At 47.8% G+C, this 25,198-nt stretch overlaps 1 protein-coding gene across 12 annotated transcripts in view; it reads right to left on the minus strand.

Moving 5' to 3' along the window:
• Positions 1-25,198, minus strand: part of DTNB (dystrobrevin beta) — a 148,555-nt gene that overhangs the window by 89,675 nt on the left and 33,682 nt on the right. For all 12 annotated transcript variants that reach the window (XR_011336830.1, XR_011336831.1, XR_011336833.1 and 9 more), the window contains exons 8-10: positions 23,248-23,414; positions 14,771-14,895; positions 1,898-1,975 (exon numbers count right to left, since the gene is read on the minus strand). Coding sequence is in view for 8 of the 12 variants with exons in the window: in XM_069850650.1 (XP_069706751.1) it covers positions 1,898-1,975; positions 14,771-14,895; positions 23,248-23,414 (370 nt within the window). In the remaining 4 variants the exon portion in view is untranslated. The remainder of the gene's footprint in view (positions 1-1,897; positions 1,976-14,770; positions 14,896-23,247; positions 23,415-25,198) is intronic.

Here is a 25,198-nt window from a genome sequence, read left to right on the forward strand (position 1 = left end):
ACAGAGAACTCCATGCCTAACAGAGACTGAAAGATGATTGGAGCCTACACTGAAGCAAACAAACCTGGACCCCAAGTAGAAGATGAAAGCAGAGACAATCCAAAAGATCTTGCCCACAAGGTTGTGTGCAACCTAATCAATGAGGAGATGTTAGGGTCATGTGCTCAAGGACTTCTACATGAACAGTCTGTAAAGCACTGGCTACGGGAATTGTCTGCTTTCTCAGCCTCTTTGCTTCTAAATACACAGAACAAGGTGCATTTCATAGAATCCTAGAACAGCCCAGGTTGGAAGGGACCTTACAAGATCATCTGGTGATCTATCATGGGAAAGGGGGCCTAGATAAGCTTATCAGATACCTTGTCCAATCACGTCTCAAAAACTTCTCTTGATGAGGACTCTATCTCATCCCATATTTGAAGCCATGCAGTGCACTGCATAGAATCATGAAATGGTTTGGGATGGAAGGGACCTCAAAGTCCATCCAGTTCCATCCCCCTGCCACAGGCAGGGACACCTCCCACTGGATCAGGTTGTTCAAAGCCCCATCCAACCTGACCTTGAACACCTTGAACAGGGATGCATGTGTGCAGTGTTTGCAGACACCACATGGGATGATTATACAGACAGAGTTTGAAATAGTTTTAACGTAGCCAGATCAAACCTGCATCCATAACTGATTGGTTTTGTCTTGCAAAGTAGCAGGGAAGTGCATGGATGTTTGCTTAGTGCTCTGTGAAGGACTGTTGCTGGAAACGAGGTATATGGCTTACCTCTGGAGTGCCACCTTGTCACTAAAGCAGTGACAGAATCACAGGATGGTTTTGTTGGAAAAGACCTTTAAAATAATCGAGTTTAACCATCAATTATCCCTGCTAAGGGATAAGCATATATCCCTGCTAAGCCACCAGACTATGTCCCCAAATGTGACATCTACTCATCTTTTAAACACCTCCAGTGATGAGGACTCAATCACCTCCCTGGGAAGCCTCTTCCAAAGCTTGAAGGAAAGTAAAGAAATTCCTTCTCATATCCAACCTAAATCTCCCCTGGCACATCTTGAGGCTGCTTCCCCTTTTCTGGCTACTAGGGAGAAGAGACCAACACCCACCTCGCTAAAACCTCCACTTAGCAAGCTGTAGAGCAACGAGGTCTCCCCTCAGTCTCCTTTCCTCCAGACTCAACAGATCCAGGTCCCTCAGCTGCTCCTCAAAAAGCTTGAGCTCTAAACCCTCCCCCAGCTTCAGTTCCTCCATCCCTGCAGGTTACATCCACTCATTCACAGCCCTGGACAAGCAACGCCTCCAGTGAGGCACCTTCCTATCCTGCTTGGAGAATAAGAAAAGCGTGAATATACAATTCATCTAGGGTTTTGCATGTTTACGTGCATATGTCCACACAATGATTTACAGATTCATCACTAAGTAAACATAAACCCAAATTCAACTCAAGCCCAAATGCTCTGGCAGACACAGGCAGCTTGAAAGAGCTTTGGCAGCTCAGCTGTGTTTGGAGAACAAGCGTTAACAGCAGCAACGCAGTGTAGTTAGGTGAAATGTCCCCAGCAGCACAGAATGACTCCTTGGGATGCAGAGGAGCCTGTGATACAACAAGACCAGCCTTTCTCAGAACAGCTTCGGAAGCAGTGCTCCATTTAAAACGGAAAACACAACTCTTTACATATTTCTTCAGTCACACTCATGTGGTAACACTTATTCCAATAAAAGAAAATAGCTCTTTGGAGAGAAGAAAGGAAGCTCTGTGGACAATTCCTGATGTAACGCTGCACACACTTTGCGAGGTGGCAGTGTTGGAAAAGCCCTAGTGACACACAACCCATACCTGCAGGATACACCTCTCATGGGGAGAAACAACTGGCCTGGCGAGGCAGTCGTACCTTTTGGTAGGCGTAGGGGCTCCTGAGGACACGTGGGTCACCATGGTGTCATTCATGTTAGCCAGCGGCCTCGGAGGACTGAAACAGAAAGATTGATCCCAGTTAGCGATTTAGACAACCAAAAGGAAACAGAACCAATGTTAAGGAAACAAGGACATGGCTGGCTCTGTGACAACACTGGGTCAAAGAAGAGGAGAAATGGCATCGTACAACGTGCTGGAAAAGCTCCATCTGCTCTGGTCCAAATACTCTGCACAGTTTATGGGTATCACTGAAATGAAGCTCAAACTGACATTTTGGATTGCATCACTGACCTTTGGCATTGCCAAATACGGTTCAAGCAGATCCAGGAACTGCTCAAATGAAGACGGTTATAGAAACGTTGAAAGAAGTTAAGCACAGATTAATTATAACAAGCAATCATTTATAGAGCACACCACTGGTTTGGTTCTTATTTTCATAGAATCATGGAATGGTTTGGGTTGGAAGGAACTTCAAAGCCCACATAATTCCAAGCCCCTGCCATGGTTAGGGACACTTCCAGCCAGATCAGGTTGATCCAAGCCTCATCCAACCTGGCCTTGAACACCTCCAGGAATGGGGCAGCCACCACTTCTCTGGGCAACCTGGACCAGGGCCTCCTCACCCTCACAGGAAAACATTTCTTCCCCATATCTCATCTCAATCTCCCCTCTTGCAGCTTAAAACCATTCCCCTCATCCTATCCCTGCACTCCTTGATTAAGAGCCCCTCCTCAGCTTGCCTGTAGGAATGGGGGAGAATACTTCCTTCCAGGCTGGCGTATAAAGAAGACTGATTGTTTTGCTCTTTGACTGGAGACCCTGCCATGCAGTGGCAAAGGAAGACAAACACTTGAAATATCCTTTGCTGAACTATCTCACTACGTCTCCTGCTCAGAACCTTCCCATCTGTCACAAATAAGATTTGGCAGACATTCAATGTGGTACAAGGACACCAGACTGCTCAGAGGAGAACAGAGTCACTGCCTTTACCTGGCCCGATGCCAGGCACTGCGATAGGACAAAGAGGCACAAGACATGACCATGAAAAGCAAGCAGGCATTGAGGTCCGGTGCCAGCAACTGTACAAGTCTATCTGCTCTGGCAAAGCCATAATTGGGTCTAAATGACCAAAAGGAACGGAGGGGTGGGGGTAGAAGGTTCAAAGGAGCCAAGAAATGTTTCGTGCCCTCCCTCAGTGACAGAGGATAAAGCCATTTTACTAGATGGAAAATATTCTCTATTGATAATGCAACTGAAATCTTCTCTCCTTGCACTGCAAGTTCTCAAAAACAGTGATAAACCTGGGAGTTCCCACTTACTGAGGGGAAGACTCAGAGCCCACCCCAGCACGGCTCATTTTCCAACCATTCCTACAGTTTCTGTCCCTCACATCCTCAGGAACATTGTTTGATGGTGTGATCCTGAGCCAGTTTGTCCCCATGGATACTGGTAAACGAAACAGAGCCAGGGTATCTTCCAGTGTTCCAGAACAGGATAGTCTGCACGGTTAGGTTTTTAGCAGACCTTAACGTGGTTTTGGCCCGAGTCAAATAGCGTTCTCCAAAACAATTCCTGGGAGCAGTTTGGGAGTGAGCAGGAGCCAGGAATAACTCCCAGCGAACTGTTCAGATGCAGGAAGGTAAGGAAGATTAATAGCATAGATGTGGTGGTTCAGAGTCAGCTGGCTTCACCAGCAAAGAACAGTCCAGGCACATTCAGATCACAGTACACACAGAATCGTGACTTGATTGAGGGCTCACTCCTTTGACTTTCCCTCTTCAGTTCTCCCTCTGACACCAAAGCCATGAGCAATTAATGAGAAACTTGCCAAAGGCTGTGTTTAATCAGCAGTGATGATCCAGGCAAATCCCTCCTGTCAGTGGCAGCAGACAGGGAACTGACAATCACAACTCAGCCCGTGGTTTCTGGCACTGCTCGATCACGCTGGCGCCTGCAGTTGGGTATTTCAGATGATATCACTAAGTTCCCTCCCAACCCAAACCATTCTATGATTCTATGACTCTCTTTTCAGATGATGGAATCGTTGAGGTCGGAAGGGACCTCTTGAGATCACAACGTCCAACGTTTCTGCTCAAGCCAAACCAGCCAGAGCAGGTTCCTAATGTCTCCAAGGATGGAGACTCCACCACCCCTCTGAGCAGCCTACGCCAGTGTTCCACTGCCCATGCATCCTTCATCCAAAATCAAGTAGCCTTTCCTTTTTACACCAGATGTTTTAAAAGGCTGATCTGGGATGATTTGTAGAAACGGAATGCTCTCTACCCAGGCATTCACTGACATCAAAGGACCTGGACTTGATGACCCCTGTGGGTCCCTTCCTACTTGAGGTATTCCATGGTACTATGACTATACATCTACAGATGCTCAGGAGGTGAGCAATCAGCAGCGAAGACCAGAAGATACAAGGTTCACACACTTCCTACCGGCCTTTCAGGCCTGACTTCACACAAGCATTTGCTGTTATCGATCCAAACCAGGTACCGATTAAAGAAAAGGTCTCAAAGTGAAAGCTTTAACCCACGTCAAGGCAAGAGAACATGGTTTCCATGAATGTGGATCTGTATTCCAGAGCTTCGTGTGCAAATGGCAGGGACTCTGGAGCAGACGATGTACAGAACACAGGGGAGCTGTGCAGTACAGACATTCATTATGTTAGAGGAGGAGGGTTGGCAGGAGCAGACAGGGATATTGTGGAATGCTGCCGGATACTGAAGCGTCAGCAGCAGGCCCACAGGGCTACTTTAAATAAGATCAGGAGAAAATGGTTGCAGAACTCTTACTTAAACTTTTTCCTTGCTATTCCATTCTATGTGTCTGAAGAGCTCAGCAATTATTAGAATCACAGAATCATGGAATCATTAAGGTTGAAAAGCCCTCTAAGCTTATCCAGTCCAACTGTCAGCCCAAGCCCGCTGTGCCAACCAAACCAAGTCTCCAAGTGCCACAGTCACATTGTTTTTGAACCCCTCCAGGGATGGGGACTCCACCACTGCCCTGGGCAGCCTCTGCCAGGACTTCACCACTCTTTCAGTGAAGGAATATTTCTAACATCCAATCTGAACTTGCCTTGGCACAACTTGAGACCATTTTCTCTCATCCCATCCCTAGTTCTCTGGAAGAAGAGCCTAAGCGCCATAAACCTCCTTTCCAGGAGCTGCAGAGTGATGAGGTCACACCTCAGCCTCCTCTTCTCCAGACTAAACAGCCCCAGGGCCCTCAGATGCCCCCAGAAACCTTGGGCTCCAGAGCCTTCATCAGCTCTGGTCCCCTTCTCTGGATGCGTTCCAGCCCCTCAATGCCTTTCTTGGAATGAGGGGCCCAAAACAGAACCCAAGATTCGAGGTGCAGCCTCACCACCACCATGTCCAGGGGGACAATCCCTTCCCTACTCCTGCTGGCCACCCTATGGCTGATCCAAGCCAGGATGCTGTTGGCCTTCTTGGCCACTTGGGTCACTGCTGGCTCATGTTCAGGTGCTGCCGACCTGCACCCCTTGTCCTTTTCCACCAGGCAGCTTTGCAGTCACTCTTCCCCAAGTCTGAAATGCTACACGGGGTTGTTGTGTGCCAAGTGCAGGACCCGGCTCTCAGCCTTCTTGAGTCTCATACAACTGACCTGGGCTCACGCATCCAGCCTGCCCAGATCCATCTGCAGAGCATTCCTGCCCTCCAGCAGATTGACACTCTGGCCCAGTTTGGTGTCATCTGCAAACTTACTTGAAACAACTCTGGAAGTTAACTGGGTCAGATACTGACTTGCTTTGAAACTCATCAGCTCCGACATTAACAGGTCACACCACGTATTTATCACAGTGAGCACCAGAGGGGTGAATTTTTTGTCCAGCATGCTCTCTATGGAAAAAGTTTGTTCTGCTCTTTGAGACAGCAATTCTTGGACTATTTCTTGCTTGATGAACTCTTATCCTCTTATTACTCAAAATTGATTATTAAGTCACTGAAAATGAAAAAATGACTTCTTTTTTACAGCATATTATACATAATCAAAACCATAAATAAGGTCCATTATTTATCATTCAAACCTAAATACTGATCTCCCGTTGCCTTTCTTCTGACCACGTGCCTGCATAAAGAGAATGTAAGGTCACAGAATAATGGAGTAGTTTGGGTAGGAAGGGACCTCAAAGCCCACCCAGTTCTGACCCCCTTCCATGGGCAGGGACACCTCCCACTGCATCAGGTTGCTCCAAGCCCCATCCAACCTGGCCTTGAACACCTCCAGGGATGGGGCAGCCACCGCTTCTCTGGGCAACCTGCGCCAGGGCGTCCCCACCTTCACAGGAAAACATTTCTTCCCAAGATCTCATCTCAGTCTCCGCTCTTGCAGCTTCAAACCGTTTCCCCTAATCCTATCCCCGCACTCCCTGATCCAGAGCCCCATCTCACAGCAATCCTGGAGCCCCTTTAAGTCCTGGAGGCTGCTCCCACAGCCTTCTTTTCTCCAGGCTGAAGAACCTCAACTCTCTTTTTCTTTCAGATTTTTCATAGAATCACAGACTGGTTTCAGTTGGATAAGACCCTTAAGATTGAGTCCAGCCATCAATCCAGCCCTGTCAAGTCCACCACCAGACCACATCCCCAAGTACAACATACACTCATCTTTTAAACACCTCCAGGGACGGGGACTCAAACACCTCCCTGGGAATCGCTGGCAGAGGCTGGACAACATTTGCAGTAAAGAAATTCCTCCTAATCCATCCTAAATTTCCCCTGGTGCACCTCAGGGCCATTTTCACTGGCTACCTGTTCACCATCTGTACATCAGAAGCTCACGGGCAGGTCTGCAGCCACGCTTGCAGCAGCCTTTGCTGCTCCACGGCATTCTGACAGAGCAGCTCTGGCCAAAGCCAAGCAGCCAGACTCAGGCCTTTGGCAGCCAATCCTGCACCGTGCACAGCTCAGCTGGACTGGGGGATCAAGCCCACAGTTTCTGATTTCTCTTAGTAAAAGGATTTCAAAAACTAGGACTGCTCAGAGCTGTAGGCTGAAACTGAGCTGAAACACTGCTCACATCCAGAGAACAGAGGGGCATTCTGGTTACATGTGCAGATGAATATTTGATAATGTTAAATATAAACATTTTAAAAGTACAAGACCAGAAACGTATTAAATCTTTCCTTAGTGGGTTGGTTTGTTGTTTTAATCTTCAGTAGGAGTTTGGGTTCAGAAACCAGAAACTATCTCCTCCTCCTTATAACAGAGGGAAGGAGGCGAAGGATGGAAAGCAGCAAGTGACAGGATGGGAGGAAATGGCCTAAAGTTCTGCCAGAGGAGGTTTAGACAGGATATCAGGAAGAATTTCTTCATGTGAAGGGTTGCCCAGCCCTAGCAGAGGCTGCCCAGGGCAGTGGTGGAGTCTCCATCACTGGAGGGGTTTAAAAGCCATGTGGACGTGGTGCTTAAGGTCAAGGTTTAGCGGTGGGGTGGGCAGTGCAAGGTTAAGGGCTGAACCTTTTGGTCTTAAGGGTCTCCTCCAATCTCAACAATCCTAGGATTCCATAAACACTCTAAAAGCCTCCCTCTACTTCACATGAGAAAACTCCGGTAATTAAAATATGCTGCTAAAATGAGAAAATGTTAGTGTTGAGTTGCTTGAGTTCTACTTCTATTCTGAAACTATTTGAGATGAGATTCCGTGACTTTCAACACCAGGGCACTTCTGCTGCGTGGGCAGGTAGGACTGGGAGCATCTCAGTTCTGTCCGGTTTGCACAGAGATTGATTCTATTTTAGTGAGAGCAGCACAACTGTTCCCTCCAGTGAGAGCGTGTGGCTGCTGTGCCGCGAGCGCAGCCGGAGCCAGACTGGAACATGACTCATGGTTCTGCCAAAGCAACAGCCACAGTGAGAGACCAGGAGTGAAGGACTATGGACACGGAGTTTTGGGGAATGGGTGGATGCAGCTGTGCCGGCACTGGAAGTTCTGAACACATGCAAGGCTGCTCTAAGGTCTCCCCGCAGCCTCCTCTAGGCTGAACAAGCACAACTCTCTCAGCCTGGCCTCGTATGGCAGGTTAAATTTCTAGTGCTTCCTAAATTTCTTTCCTCAGCAGGGAACAAAAGTTCCCAAACAGGGATTACCTGAATTCACAGCAGATGGAAAGCAGTGAATTGCGGAGATGAAATGAAGTTGACAGTGGAAACACATTTGTGGCTGTCCCCAAGGGGCAGACATCCAGGTATAAGATTCCTGTAGCCTTTACCTGTTTCTAATCTGGATTACAGCATCGTGTTGATATTTCTGTGGGATCTTTGCATTGGAATTACAAGGCTGGCTGGGGCTGCAGCTGGGCACTGAATGCTCACTCTGCACAAAATCCCTTGGAATTCCAAGCCAGAGATGATGGTAAGCAGATCCTCACCATAACAAAGTGCTTTCTGACAGCGTTTTTAGAAGAAAAGAGTAGGAATTGTTTAAAAATAGCAGCAAACCCTTCTGCAATGAATGCTCCAAGGGCAGACACGGCCCTGGGTATGCTGAGCCAGCATTTTATTCATTCAATCATGGAATGGTTTGAGTAGGAAGGGACCTCAAAGCCCATCCAGTTCCAGCCCCCTGCCATGAGCAGGGACACCTCCCACTGGATCAGGTTGCTCCAAGCCCCATCCAACCTGGTCTTGAACACCTCCAGGGATGGGGCAGCCACCACTTCTCTGGGCAACCTGGGCCAGGGCCTCCCCACCCTCATTACAAAGAATATTTTCCTAATATCTTATCTAAATCTTCCCCCTTTCAATTTAAAGCCATTCCCTCTCGGCCTATCACACTACAGGCCCTTGTTTGTGGCCTCCTCTGGACTCGCTCCAACAGATCCATGTCCTTCCTGTGCTGAGGACTCCAGAGACGGACACAGGGCTCCAGGTGAGGTCTCACAAGAGTGGAGTAATGATGCAGAATCCCCTTCCTGGCCCTGCTGGTCACATTCCCTTATAAAAGGGACCAGAACTGCTGTGGTTTGAAGTGGAGCTCATCACCCCGTGCTGGTGCAAGCCCTGTGAGCAACTGTCAAGAAAATCTGTCTGTATAGATGACAGACTCCTGACCCCTTTGTTCTCTTTGTTACTTTAAAAGTCCAAAATCTGCCAATTCCTGTTCTTATACTATTCCAGAGCAGGTTTTCATTTGTGGATAGGATGAGAAACGTGGTCTCTGCTTCTCTTTAACATGTTCAGCTAAGTTTTCTCCCGCCTTAAGGAGCTTTTATGTCTTTTTTTACCTGGGATACATTTTCCTCAGCACGAAACCAGCCCCAAGCTGCCTGGATACACAGGGAGGCAGAAAAATAATTAATAAGGTATAATCCAACAATTGTGGTTAAAAATGTATAATCCAAAAATAGCAGCCTGAATATTTGCTGAGGGGAAAGCTTTTAAACGTGTTTGGATACGACAACGTCTCAGTCCCGGGTCTGTTATTAAAGCTTCTTAGCCTGGCTTTGCATTGCCCTGAGCCTGGGAGGGGACATTGTCTTTTCACTCTGTTCTCTGGAAATAGCCAGTTTCAGTTATTTTAGTAGCAGGAATGAGGAAATGACTGGTTTAATTTTTTGTTAATTTAAAACCCAGTTCCATGTGTTTGCCGGTGGTCCAAAAGATGCTGAGGAGTTAAAACCCAATCACAAAGCTGAAAATACAAACAGACACCTGAGAATTCACAAAAGGATGAGGACTGAGGGAAATAGATCCCTGAGCTCTGTAATACCACCTGGTGCAGATGCACACAATACACTGGTTCTGAGCTATTTTAGAATGGATCCATCACTGTTTTTTATATAACAGCCCATTTATCTGTGTGCCGCGCCTCCGACAAAAGCAGCACAAAGCTGCTTTTTTCCATTCAGCTGGAAATGGAAGAGCAGGAGCTGCTCAGGGACATTGACACACAGACACACAGAGTTCATTATGATGCCTTGTTTGCAATCTACATATTCCTTATCAGAAGCAAACCACGGTGAATTCTCGTTTCCACTGAATGCCACACGGTGGGAATGATCCGTTAATGACAATTCCTGTGGTAAACGCAGCACACGATGGGCTGTCACTCCACAAGGACTTTGTTCTTGCCCTGTTCGGAATGACTCAGAGGAAGGACAGCGGTGAAGCCCTCATTCTCATTCCAGGCTGCTGGGGAAGATCCCCGTGCCGCATCCCCCTCCGAGTTGTTCATCTGAGCTGCTTACAACAGCCAGGAACAATGAAACCCCAACACAAGCTCACGCTGCTGCTCCTCACGACACCCTGCTCGCTGCTCCGTCACCGCTCCCCGCAAACCCCGAGCGATGGAAACAACACCCAGAAGTCACCCCTGCCCTCCCCACGCGCTCCTGCATCCCGGCCGCCCACGAGGACCTGACGGAGGTTTCTCATCCGCAAGCGGTGGGACCGGCGAGGGAGGCAAAGCCAGCAAACCTTTGTGGTGATGGTGGCCGCTGCTCCGCTCCTCCACCAAGCTGGTACCCCAATGCGCGGCATCCCGATGCGCGGCACAGCGCTGTCTCTAAGGAAACGGAGCCGCCACGTGACCCGGCATCTCCTGGGCACGCGGAATGTTATCCCACAGAAGGGGTTCAGGTTGGATAGAGGAGGCAGGAATAGAGGAGTCCGGCTACAAGAGGACTGGGGAGTCTTTTCCTTTTTTTTTTTCAACTCACACCACTGTGCCCTGTTCGGACGCAAAGGCTGGAGCTGCTCTCTGCCCCATCTGCCCAGAGCAGTGCGTCCACACGGAGGTGAAATTCTTAACTACCAAAACTTGGTATTTCACTATATTCTTCCCCTGGAATTAATTAATATCAAAGTGCAAATCTCTCTCTCCAAAACATAATATTGCCCTGGAGGACAAGCACAACAAAGGAAGCACAACACTGTGATCCACACTGGCTTTCGGAGGACATGGATACCCCACAGCCAGTGCCAGCACATCCCACACGGATTAAAGAGCACAGACCCCTTTCTCTCTTCTGTTACATTCCAGGTCCCCATTATGTGCCTAAAACACATTTCTGATGTTAAGTCCTCAGTGGATCAGGCTTCTGCCTTCTCCATGAGGATCCCAGGGTTCAAGAGCATTCAGAGATCGAAGCCTTTAACTCCTGCAGCCCTGGTCACTAGTTGTTTGCTGCCAGAGTACCAAGGAGCCACTGGCAGTGCATTCCCTGCCCCACTGAGCAGCTATGAAGGTGCAAAGGGAAGGAAAGAAAGAGCAGCCAAGAGGAAGAAAGAAAATAAAGACTGGATAGAATATAAGCCAATATACACAAGGGGAAATGCAAATGTCTGCAGGTTTTGATCTGAAATAAAGATTAATACCTGAATCATCAACAGAAAAATACAACAGAGATTGCTCCACCCTGAAACCTCACAAAAAATACCCCAAAAAACTCCACACAAATCCAAAAATTAAATCTCATCCCTTAGTCCAGCACTCAAACCATTATTTCAGTTTGCGCGAAGTACAATTTTAGCAAGTTCAGCTCATAAAATCATGGAACTGTTAAGGTTGGAAAAGACCTCTAAGCTCATCTAGTCCAACCGTCAGCCCAAGCCCACCATGCTGACCAAACCATGTCCTGAAATGCCACAGACACATAGTATACGAACCCCTGCAGGGACAGGGACTCCACCACTGCCGGGGCTTCACCACACTTTCATATGATGGTTTGGGTAGGAAGGGACCTTAAAGCCCATCCAGTTCCAACCCCCTGCCATGAGCAGGAACACCTCCCACTGCATCAGGTTGCTCAAAGCCCCATCCAACCTGGCTTTCAACACCCCCAGGGATGGGGCAGCCACCACTTCTCTGGGCAACATGGCCAGGTGCCTCCTCACCCTCAGTGTAAAAAATTTCTTCCTAATGTCCAATCTAAATCTTCCCGCTTCCAATTTAAAGCCATTTCCTCTCAGACTATCACTACGGGCCCTTGTAAAAAGCCCCTCGTCAGCTTTCCTGGAGCCCCCCCTCAGTACTCTCCCTGCAGCCTTCTCTTCTACAGGCTGAACAATGCCAACTCTTTCAGCCTGTCCTCAGATGGGAGGTGCTCCAGCCCTCAGATCATCTTTGTGGCCTCCTCTAGACTCGCTCCAACACACTCATGTCCTTCCTGTGCTAAGGACTCCAGAAGTGGACCCAGGGCTCCAGGTGGGATCTCACTAGAGCAGAGCAGAGGGGCAGAATCCCCTCCTTGGCCCTGCTGGTCCCACTACTTTGGACGCAGCCCAGGACACGGCTGGTTTCTGGGCTGCAAGTTCTCATTGCCGGCTCATGTAGAGCTTCTCCTCCCCCTGCACCCCAAGTCTTTCTTTGCAGGGCTGCTCCCAATAACGCCTTCCCACAGCCTGTAGTGAAACCTTGCAGTAAAGACATTTTTTCTGATAATCAATTTAAAACTCTCCTGGCCCAACGTGAGGCCACTTCCACTCAAATGCCTCCTTCGCTGAGAAAGGAAGAAGAATTCAGTGGAGCAGGTGCTGTATTCAAATGCAAACCCCAACAGAATACCAAAATGAAAAGAAATGTGCAGATCAAACACATTAAACCCTATAGCCCCTTTATAAGCAAAGATGGCATCTGCCTTCTGGTAAACATCTTTACAGGTTTTAAATGTATATTTATGGAATATTGGTAAAAACTGCCTGTGATGTGAAAGAAGCTGACATCATGGCTCAGCAATGACAGAACAAGCAGGACAGCTAAAAATAAGCCAGCGTTTTCCAGCAAAACGAATTCACAGCAAAGGCTCAGGCAGAAAGTTGAAAAAAAAATGCAAAAGGAGCAAAACAAGAGGCTGCCAAAATCCCACAACTGTGTGCAGCATCTGATCAATGATGATAATGGAGACGGGCTTCTCCATGTCCCACATAGAAACAACAAATGGTTTGGGTTGGAAGGGACCTCAAAGCCCAATCAGTTCCAACTCCCTGCCATGAGCAGGAACAATATTTTAGGGTGAAAGAGGGGAGACTGAAATGAGATCTTAGGCAGAAATGTTTTCCTGTGAGAGTGATGAGGTCCTGTCCCAAGTTGCTCAGAGAAGTGGTGGCTGCCCCATCCCTGGAGGTGTTCAAGGCCAGGTTGAATGGGGCTTGGAGCAACCTGATCCAGTGGGAGGTGTCCCTGCCCATGGCAGGTAGGTGGAACTGAACAGGCTTTCACATCCCTTCCCACCCAAACTGTTCCAAGATTCCATGATTCTATGATTCAATTAAACAAAATTGTTTCCTATGAGGCTGAGCAGCTCCCTTCCCACATCAAACCCAGATTTAAAGCTAAGGGAGAAGTTCCGCTGCACACCCTGGCCAAGGCATGGAGTTAGTACTGCAGGCAGTGACAGCCTTGTACTCAAGGCTCTGCTAGGCGTTTGCTGAAGAGAACCCAGCCTCCAGCAGTGTAGCAGGCTGCTTTTCTTTAAATCTGAGTGCAAATTCACAGAGGAAATCCCAGCAATGGCCCAGAGCAGCTCCCCTCCTGCACAGAACTAATGCGAGCATGATCAAAGCTGGCAAACTCAGTGATGCACGAACTGCAAAACCCAACCACAAAGGCAGGCAGAAACTGGAACCGCTCACACCAACGTTGCTCCCGAGTCCAACATCGTGAGTTCTCTTCCAAGCTGAGTCCTGGACCTTCCCTGCCTTCCGCAGAAGAAAGCACCGCTGGTTTTACCACACTGTCACAAGTTTTACAGCCCTCACCTCTCCAAGATTTTGACAAGCTCGCCTCCAGCTCTGTCCTAATGATGGCCCCAACTGCTAAAGAAGCGCTGGGCAATCGGAATCACACGGCACTGGTGAAGGCTGGAGCAGCACACCCTGATACCAACCTGTCAGGCTTGAGTACCTTAGTTCTCCATTTGGAAACTGGGAGAGAGAAACAAGGCCAAGAATCTGCTATTTATGATTCAAATATGCTATTTATAATACGAAAGGAAACCAGGAGAGCATCAACTTCACTCACTCTCAAAACTGCACATGAATCAACACCCATGAAAGGGGGGAGTCCTCCGTTTTCCATAAATTACATCTCTTTGCTTCTCTGCTCTCTGTAGCATGTACTTAAATTTAGATACATGAAGAGACACAGATGTTTTCTCAAGCCTTTGTAGGACACCAAGGCAGCTCTGTTTGGAGGCTGGGGTTATTATTCATGCACGGTGACAAAATGGGTTTGGGTTTTTTGGTCTCAGCTTTCACTTTTGCTGTGAAACATGGAAAATCGGGGAAGCAGATAGATTCAATCCTGTTCAAATCAACACCAGTAGAATGGTATTTCATTAAAACCACTCCTTGGTTCAACAAGACCAGAATGAATGGGAGCAGTAACACCACTGAGCAGAGGAACACGGCAAACTTGTCCACCAGACAAACACAAACACAACGCCAGCACTCTGAGGCAGCAGCAACCGGTGAAAGTTGGTACCACTAACATTGGGCAACAGCAACTTGCAAGTAAGCGTGCTTAACATGTTCCTTGTTTATAATTTTAATCTATAATAAATGAGAAAACAAGAGTCTGATCCAACACGGTGATGTGTAAAAGGTGACATCCAAAAAACTCATAGATGCTGGTGGAATACAGAGCCAGGACGTGCTCTGAATACACATAACTATGTTCTGCAACTCTTCTCTTGTTAACAAGGGGATCTGAACAGAACAATGCGTTTCAAACCATTTTTCAGAGAAACACAACAATTACAGGACTGCAACCTCACAATTCCAGGCTCCTTTCTGCTGGCCTACCCCAAAGTCAAACACAGCCGCAAAGATGCTGCTCTGCACCACTGATCAAGCAACAAATGGATTAAACCGGATACTCACACTATATGTGCCAGATCGAGGGGCTTTTCCGGCTGCTCAGGAAACACGGGCCGAGGCGGCTCTCTGCTGGGTACGCAGCCAAGCGATTTGCTAATGGCGTGGCTCAGCTTCTTCGCCGGCGATTTCTGATGGGAGAAGGATGACAAAATGAGTTAGTTGTGGCACGGAGCAGTAAGGAACAGAGAGGGTAAGAAAAGGCATAGTCCAGAAGAGCCAGTGACCTTACACCATCCACACTTCCCAGCTACTAGAATCAAGGGAAGGCTGGCACGATGCCCCCCTCTCTGCCCTTTGCAAGGGTGATTGGGTTTAAAATGCAACTTTCACATTTTTTGTTCGTACAGGCAAAGCCAAGGTGAAACAGGGTGTTGAAGGCAGACATGAACAACTGGATTCTTTATTTCCTTTCCTAAATTCACTCGGTTGCACTCATCACAAGGAGAAACCACTGAGATCATCTCTGGAGTTGCCAGGCTGACACGTGTTGCCAGGCACACAGGGATAATGGAATCACAGAATGGGTTTGGTCGGGAAAGACCTGTAAAATCATTGAATCCAACCATCAATCCAGCCCTGCTAAGTTCACCACCAGACTGTGTCCCCATGCAGGATATCTACTCGTCTTTTAAACACCTCCAGGGATGGGGACTCAACCACCTCCCTGGGCAGCCCCTGCCAGTGCCTGAAACCCCTTTCAGTAAAGAAATTCCTCCTCATATCCAACCTAAATCTCCCCTGGCACATCTTAAGGCCATTTCCCCTTGTCCTGTCAGTGGCTACCAGGGAGAAGAGACCAACACCCACCTCACTGCAACCTCCTTTGAGGCAATTGTACAGCGCGATGAGGTCTCCCTCAGCCTCCTCTTCTCCAGACTAAACAGCTCCAGCTCCCTCAGCCACTCCCAGAACCCCTGGTCTCCAGACCCTTCCCCAGCTCCATTCCCTTCTCCAGACATGGTCCAGCCCTTCAATGTCTTTCTTGGAGCAAGAGGCCCAGGACTGAATCCAGGATTCAAGGTGTGGCCTCTCCAGTGCTGAGCACAGGGGAAGGATCACTTCCCTGCTCCTGTTGGTCACGCTATTCCTGATCCAAGCCAGGATGCTCTAGGTCTTCCTGGCCACCTGGGCCACTGCTAGCCCATATTCAGCTGACTATCAATCAACACCCCCAGGTCTTCCTCCTCCAGGCAGCTTTCTAGCCACTCCTCTCCAAGCCTGGAGCATTGCATGGGGTTGCTGTGACCCAAGTGCAGGATGGAGAGCTGGCCCAAGCCCTGTGCTTCAAACGGGTTTGAATCCAGTGTTGACTTAGAAAATCAAGTCTTAAATGCTATCACACCCACAACCCCAGGCCAGGGAATGCTTTCTGGAGAGCTCAGAAGGAGCCTGGCAGCTCTGTATTTCTGACCTAACTCACCAACAGCCCATGTGTGTATAAACAAGTGATTAACTACTTCTACATAATCCTTTTACTACTCCTGCAGAACATTCTGAAGAGGAATTAGGACCAGTTCTCAAGGAACACTGAAACCAAAGTTCAGCTTAATGCTGATTTAAACAGTAGGCAAGGCAACCCAGGGCAGGAGTTACAGTTACAGTTAATACAAATCACTAACAATTACTAATAGTTACTAACAAATACACAATTACTAATTAGTAAACCTGTGAGAAACTTCAGCCCTGGGCCTCTTGGCTTTAGCACTAGAGAACAGGCAATAAAAGCTTTCTTAAGCAGAAAACCTATGGGCAAGGAAGCTGTTCCCTCTGGATTTTCATCATTTGCAGTAGGTTGGGACGCATTTTAATTCTGAAGTAAAATATCAATAGGAAAACAAGGGGAAAAGAGGAAAATTCCTTTCAAATGTGAAGATGAGCTGGGTGCCTGCAAGGATCCATTCAGATGGCTGATTCCTAACGAAACATTCATTATTTCCTTTCCTCACCCTACACCTCAAAGTCAGTGCTACCTGAGAAGCATAAAAAACAGGAATGTAGGATCCTCCGAGTTCATGAAGAGTGGAGTCCTGGGGGAAAAAAGAATCCATATAATCATAGAATTGATCACTTGGCTGAGTTCTACTTTAGAAATTACAAAACTCACCTCCCTCTCATCACTGTCTCTATTCCTGACCTCCTGCCTCTTGTATACTATAGAATCACAGAATGATTTGGGTTGGAAGGGATCTTAAAGCCCATTCAGTTCCAACCCTTTGTACAAGGGGCAGGGACACCTCCCACTGGATCAGGCTGTTCAAAGCCCCATCCAACCTGGCCTTGAACACCTCCAGGGATGGGGCAGCCACCACTTCTCTGGGCAACCTGAACCACCATCACAGCAGAAACGTTTCTTTCTAAGATCTCATCTCACTATCCCCTCTTGCAACTTCAAACTAATCCTCCTCATCCGATCCTTGCACTCCCTGATCAAGAGCCCCTCCCCAGCTTTCCTCGAGCTCCTTTCAGTACTGGAAGTAATTGAAGTAGTACCTTCTTCTCCCTCCCCAGCTGTTCTTCCAGCTGCTCTTTGACTCCACATTTGTGAACAGCTGGGGGCAAACTGCATTTCTTGAAGGATCTGTAACTTTTGTTACAACAGGATCTCAGTTTGGAACTCGGACACTGCCGTATTAATTCATTTCCACTCCAAATTAGTAGTTGAAACTAATAATGAATTTCAGGTTTTGAAAAAAGACTTCTCACATATTTAAGCCCACTTTATGCTCTTATTTCTCTTCAGCTTTAGAAGGGTAAACAGTTGGGTGTGCCGCTAGCTCAGGGGCTTTCAACCACTTAATACTTCTTTCTGCAACAACAGTGTTGCTGTAGAAACCAGCCAGCAACGCGCTGCTCCACCTTCAGTTCATCCACAGGCTCTCCTGGGAATGGTTTGCAGGCAATCCATTCTGTTTGCATCCAAAACGGGCACGGAACGTGACTCAGAGGGCTCAGCACCGCTCTGGCGGTTACATCAGTCTGACGGCAAGCAGGGGTAATGATCCTGGCACAGAATGGAATACGTGCTCCTAATGTGGACACAGCATCTCAGTGACATTCCCAGACCCAGGAACTCATGGGTTTGGGTTTTCTCCAAAACACGAAGTCATACAGCAGCTTCCTTTTCCCTTTTACTGATCACCCAATCGCCAAGGCATTCAGGAAAAGCTTCTTTTCCGCATCATTGAAATAAGATGCAGGTGCCAGCTGGCTCCAGCACTGCTCCAGTCACGCTCTGCAGCTCTGAGTGCCTCACAACAACTGAGGTGGTTCCTGCTGATCCCCTGCCTCATGGCACAACAAACTCTTGGGTGCTTCCTGCAGATCCCCTGCTTCCGGGCACAGCAGATCCTTGGGTGCTTCCTACAGATTCCTTGCCTTGAGCACAACAAATCCCTGTTCATTTTACAGTCTGAGATTCCTTCTTCAGCAAACTCTTCACGTATCCAAGATTTACAGTTGAAGACACTGACCTTTCCTTAAGTCTAACAATAAATATTCAAAACAGTTTCTGCTGCTTTTTCATCATAGAATCACAGAAACATTGAGGCTGGAAAAGCCCTCTAAGCTGATCCACTCCAGCCATCAGCCCAACCCCACTGTGCCAACTAAACTGTGCCCTTGAGTGCCACAGCCATACAATTTTTGAACCCCTCCAGGGATGGGGACTCCACCAGTGCCCTGGGCAGCCTCTGCCAGGGCTTCACCATTCTTTCAATGAAGGAATTGTTCCAAATATCCAATCTAAAACTCCCCTAGTACAACCTGAGGCCATTTCCTCTCATCCCATCACTCACCTCATCGCATACAGAATACAACACCTTGGGAGAGCTGTTTGCCACCAGTTCCATAGGTGTGTAAGGAATCAATGAATCTTCTACAGAGTTACAATTCCATATATAGTTACCAGAGATCCTCATGGATCCCCTGGTTATCAGAGATAGACCTTTGGGACCAGGTTGGATGCAGCTTTGAACAACCTGATCCAGTGGGGGTGGAAATGGATGAGCTTTAAGGTCCCTTCGAACCCAAACCATTCCATGATTCTATGACATTTGTGGGTTTCCCATCTTCTGGGACACCTGTGGAGCTCACTGCCAGAGGTGGACTACTGCATCATGTGTGGATCCAAACAGCCAGCGCTGCTTCTATAACCTCACTCCCACCACAACTCCTTAAATGATACAGCTGAATAAATTTTTGAATTGCACGAGAAATTGAGGTCAGAACAGACTGGGTGAGTGTTACAAAAGCAGTTGTTCCCCAAGCCCAGCATGGGCTGGTGCGCATGCTCTGCTGCAGTGGCAAGCTGCAAACCCACATTCCTCATTGGACTTCAGAAGTACCAGCAGCCAAACATGGTTTTCATCATTCAAACCCATGTCCACCTGCCAGCAAGGTCATGTGGCTCCTCCAGGTTCCAGAGAAAGCTCAAAACCAGTAACATAAATACTTGTGAGGGGCTGGAACATTTGCTCTCTTTTGTAACAGAAGAAGTTGAAGGAGACCCTGGCTCTGCACTCCAGCTCCTGCACTCACTCCAGGTGACTCCACATCCTGCTTGCTTAGCCACGAGGCGAGGCTAAAACTCTTCCCTGTTAACCACCTTGTCACTCTCTCTGCAGCACTTGCCCTCAGTTAGAGCCAAATGCAAACAAACCCTCGGGGTGCGGTTATTTCAGCAAATCACCATCGGTCTGGGACTGTCCCGAGTTCTACATCTTTATTTAATAAGCAACCATGTTTTTATCCCATTTAGTTATAAATGAACCATGGCCAAAATACACCTTATCTAGTGGTGCTTGCATACGTGTGCAACTCCCCTATGAATAAAATGCACCTGACACACTACAACAGCTCTTGGCTGGCTGTCACAGAGCCGCAGAGGCCACAGGCAGCCGCACGGCACGGGCTTGGCTCTGCTCAAGACAGGGACACTGCTCCCAGCTGGAAACCCTGCCCTGCAGCTGCTTTCTGACAGCAGGAACTCAACCTCCTGTCCTGGGAGATCAGGAAAATACTGCAAAGGGGCCAAACCAGGGCTGGAATTGTGCTGAGCAGCCAGGTGGAATCAGTTGGAAGAGGCCAATACAGGAAGCGAAGCGGGAATAATGCCTACCCAAAGGTGACACTACAAGGAGGAAGGTGAAGCCTCCAGCTTCACCCCCAGCTCCCGGCAGAGAAGGGACAGGGTCCCTAATCCATCCAGGCCTGTTTTCCACCCATGCAAGAGGGCAGCGTGCCCTCTGCTGGGAAACGTGGAATTATGGAAGGAGGGGGGTTCATGTCACGTGAAAAGAGGAGCCCATGTGATGGTGGAGTCCACGCAGACAGCAACGTGACCGGGATGCAGAGCGCCCTATCTAACCCCCCACGTCCCCTTTCGCCTTCCTTCTGCGGGGCTGAATAAAACCAAATTTTAATGACATTAAGGTCATCTAAAGGGGAAATTAAATGAACTGAAATATGAAAGATGTAATTGTGAGCACAAAATCCTATTAACAGCTACTTACAGCATCACTAGACCTTAACTCAGAGATAAAAGGGGCTGCCTTTCAATTTCAATTTGATTAATGCCCCGGATAACGACTTCCCAGCGGAAGAAACGGATGATATCGCTATGGAAACAACCGAACATTTGTTTGGTTTGTTGATGCAAGCTCCACAGCCACCATCTTAGAGGGATTATAAACAACAAACATTCTCTCAGAACGCTGCTTCTGCTATGTATAACTCAGCTACAGCTGGTAATAGGGCATCCACCTTACACCTTAGGGTATCAGCCTTGAGGGTAACTTGGCTGTTTTAACATCTCATCTGGAATTTATAGATCACAGAACCAGAACATCCTGAGCTGGAAGGGACCCAACAAGGATCACCAAGTCCAGCTCCTGTTCCTGCACAGGACAACCCCAATACTCACACCGTGGGTCTGAGGGCATTGGCCAAATGCTTCTGGAATATTGTCAGGCTTGGTGCTGTGACTGCTTTCCCTGGGCAGCTGTTCTAGTGCTCCACCACCCTCTGGAGGAAGAACTTGTTCCTAATAACCAACCTAACCCTCCCCTAGTGTGTCTTCCTGCCCTTTCCTCAGGTCACAGAGCTTGGCACCGGCACCTGCTCCTCCTCCTCCCCATGTGAGGAAGCTGCAGAGTGTGGTGAGGTCTCCCCTCTGTTGGCTGAACAGATGAAGATGCCAGGGACTGCTCCAGTTCCTCACCTGTGCCACCTCCTGAACCTCACCCTTAGGGCTGCCTAGGAAAGAGCAGCTCATTCCAGGCTAACACTGGGAATTGAGTGCACAGCCATGCAGTTCAGGTCACACACCACACTGTACCATTTACCAGAGGAGGGACAGTCCAGGAAAAACATCAGCACAAGGACATGGACCTGCTGGAGATGGTCCAGAGGAGGCCACCACAATGATTGAAGGCCTGGAACACCTCCCTTTATGAAAAGAAGCTGAGAGGGTTGGGGTTGTTCAGCTTGAAGACTAGACTTTGAGGAGACTTTACTGCAGCCTTTCAAAACTTAAAGCGGGCTGATAAGAAAGATGGGGAAAAGATTTTAGCAGGACCAGCAGCAACAGAAGAAGGGGGGATGGTTGATAACGAAAAGAGGACCAATTTAGACCAGATCTTAGGAAGAAATGTTTTCCTGTGAGGCTGGCGAAGCTCTGGCCCAGGTTGCCCGGAGAGGTGGCTGATGTCCTATCCCTAGAAACACTGAAGGCCAGGTTGGATGGGGCTCTGGGTACTCTGATCCAGCGGGAGGTGTCCCTGCTCAGTGCAGGGGGTTGGAACTGCATGGGCTTTAAAAGGTGCCTTCCCACCCAAACAATTCTGTGATCCTCCTTTTCCACTGAACCAGCTCCCCTCTCCTCCAGCCCACACCACACCTTAAAATCACCTGATTCTGTACAGCCCAGTGAGAATCAAGGGTCTCCAAAGTTAACACTACAACAAAACAGGGTGAGTGATGAACAGCCCCTTGTACCAGCCTGGGCCGTCCCGAACCACCCAGCCCTCTATAAACACAGAGGAGACTCCAGAAGGGAATCCCGATGGTGCGAGTTCTAGAGCTGCTGGGCAGATACCTCTGTGTATTAAGAAATGCTGACTGGATTTGTAGCTACTTAAAGGAGTAATAATCGACTGGCGGTTCAGATTAAACATTCCAAAAGTTTATTATCCACATAGTTCAAAAATAGAGACAATATTTAAGTCCAAATTTTCCTGTCTTTGCCTTCCAATTCCTGAATGGCACAAAGCCCCAATTTTCTAAATTAAACAGTAATATCATAATGATTCTTCCTCCTGGAAATAATTACTAATTATAATCCAATCATTGTGTGAACTTCTCTTTGAATGAGTAAAAGGTTGGGCTTAATCTTTTGCTGTAAAATAGGGTTTTGTATATTAAATTGCCTATTATGTGATTATCAGGGTCATCTAATGATGCTGTTTCTCCTCTAACTTCTCAAAGCTCTTTAGTTCAGATATTTAAGATTGTCAGGACAATGAAAACACTAAATTTTCAGTGTACAGAAATACTACCTTTAAGGATGCCAGTTGGATAAAGATCCCCTCTAAGCACAGCGTTCATGCTAACCTGTTCACCTTTCTTGGCAGAAAAGGTATTGCAGCATTTTTTAAGCTAGAAAAGAGGAAACTGTAAGGCCTGAAGTGAAGAGGGGAAGAAAACATAAGCACTAAGGCCTTGAGGAGGGCTGTGCTTGTCCTGTGTGCTCCAAATAGCCTGGAATGCAATGACAACATCAATAAACTAACACCTTTACTTTGACATGGATCTGTTGGAGCGAGCCCAGAGGAGGCCAAAAAGAAGATCTGAGGGCTGGAACGCCTCCCATTTGAGGAGAGGCTGAGAGAGCTGGGGTTGTCCAGCCTGGAGAAGAGAAAGCTGGGGGGAGACCTTAGAGGAGCTTCCAGTTCTGAAAGGGGCTCCAGGAAAGCTGGGGAGGGGCTCTTGATCAGGGAGGGCAGGAACAGGACAAGGCAGAAGAGTTCTCAGATGCAAGAGGGGAGATTGAGATTAGATCTTACGAAGAAATGTTTTCCTGTGAGGGTGGGGAGGCCCTGGCCCAGGTCGCCCAGAGAAGCTGTGGCTGCCCCATCCCTGGAGGTGTTCAAGGCCAGGCAGGACGGGGCTTGGAGCAACCTGATCCAGTGGGAGGTGTCCCTGCCCATGGCAGGGAAGTAGAACTCAACGGGCTTTAAGGTCTCCTCCAAATGAACCATTCTGTGATTCCCTGACTGTGTGCCTTAAACAGCTCTGAATACAACGACAACATCAATAAATGAGTATCTTTTATAATAAACCCAGCACAGTTTAACTATTTATAGGCTTTTACTCTTTGAAATCCTTCAAGGTCCTACTATGTGGGTCTACTGTGAAAACATTAACTTCTAGGATAGATCAGCCCCAAGGCGGATGTTTGGGCATGACAAACAAAGTGAAGTTACCCAAGAGGAGTGCTCCTTCATCTGGTGCTGGTTGCTGTGAGGACCATTCGCGTGGCCACGCCAGAAGCAGTTCTGACAGAGCTGATAGTTGTGGCACTGCTGGCATCGGTACCGGAATCCCATCATACTTTCACACCGGCAGTACGAGCATTCCACAGGATGGAAGACTTGGAAAAGGGGAAAGAGAGAAAAGTAATCAGTAAACATAAAGAAAACCTCAATCAACAAATTTCATTGGAGCTTCAAACCCTCCAGGTCCTTAACCACTAAACCACCTTGTTCTGGGCAGCTCATGGACTTTGAGCACAGAGCAGGTTGTTTCGGTCAGATTAACTGTAAATTTAAGATGATGATAACACAGCAGCTCCATCTCACCTCATCAGCATTTCTCCTTCTAATTTTCCCTCCTTGGATACCCTCAGACACAGAATTCTCCATCAAAGTCCAACAACACGAAGAAGAAAGGTGAGTGGAGAGGGGAAAGCAGGAAGGCTACATTTACAAGGGTTGACTTCTACCCAAGAAGATCACTTCGCTCTAGAGAGCTTTTCCCAGAAGAGGTGAATTCAGAGCACCACAGGGCTCTGCTCTGCATCATTCCTCACCAAAGCACCTCCCCGACTGCAAGCTGCCCCCTGTACCTCTACCCCTTCAACTAAGGAAATCCCCAACACATCGCTAGATCTTGACACCTGCAGAACTGGGAAATTCAACTTGGCGTGGTGCACAGTCATCTAGTCAGGAACAGACTAGAAATACAACCAATAACGCTTCTTCACATTCTTTCACCCATAAACAACCAACCACAGCCTCACAAGAAGCAAGAGAAGAACGTGAAAATGAGATGAAGGAGATACATTTTGGGACGCATTTGTCATAGTGTGGTGAGCCACAGGCACTGGAATGGAAGGATGGAAATGAATTCAGGAACAAATAGATCAGCATGGCTGTGGCTCCAGAACACAAGCAGTTACAGACATGTACAAATAACCACACTATGGAGAAGACAGCAGGGAAAACGAGCAGCTTGCTGGGCAGCCACCTGAAATTCTTGTCTCTGTCTGCTATAAACTACTAAAAGATGTAAGAGAAGAACTGGAAAGAGTCTGAAGTCTTGATCCATAAAAACAATGACTTAGCTGTTCTGACTGATACTTGGTGCAACGCTGCCCCAGGCACAGCTTCTGCAGGAGGTTTGGTCCCTTCAAGAGTGGATGCACATGCCAACATTGTTGAAAGCACATGGGTAACGAGTAAAGCAAAGGCAACTTGAGCATTGACTGAGTCAGGAATGCCACAGATAATTAAGCCTAAATGATCAGGCAGATGATGCTCTATTGCGGCCTGTAGCAGCACTGTATAAAGCAAAGGACCAGAGTGCGGTAGAATCATAGAATGGTTTGGATTAGAAGGAACATTAAGATCATCCAGTTCCAATGCCCTGGCATGGGCAGGGACACCTTCCACTGGAACAGGTTGTTCAAGGCCCCATCCAACCTGGTAGGTGATTCAACACACAAACACCCAATGGGAGAGGACTGGAGCGGAACTGGTGACTGCTTTTAATAGAAAACATAGAGAAGGCAACGAAAAGAGTTCTAGATTTGTATCAAGGAGTAGAGAAGAACTGAGTGAAGAAAAGCTGCCAAGTGACCTTAAATCAGCGTGCCAACAGAGTTACCCTGTGAATTTGGAGAAGCAGAGGAGAGGGAACACGGCTCCAATGCAGCACATCTCAGTAAACTCATGCGAACTGGCAGGTAAGAGACAGGGAGAAACAATTCAACAGGAAAATTGGGTTAAGAACTGTCAGTTCCTTAAAAAAACAATGCTAAAGAAACAAGCACAAACTCTCTCAGTGCAGAGACAAGAGCAGCCTGCAGTGAAAGCCTGAGAGCTCCTCTATAACCCAGCATTCTAAAGGAAACCTACAGAGGAAAAACTGGGACAA

The sequence above is a fragment of the Phaenicophaeus curvirostris genome, chromosome 2 (genome assembly GCF_032191515.1).
Source record: "Phaenicophaeus curvirostris isolate KB17595 chromosome 2, BPBGC_Pcur_1.0, whole genome shotgun sequence".
NCBI lineage: Eukaryota > Metazoa > Chordata > Aves > Cuculiformes > Cuculidae > Phaenicophaeus > Phaenicophaeus curvirostris.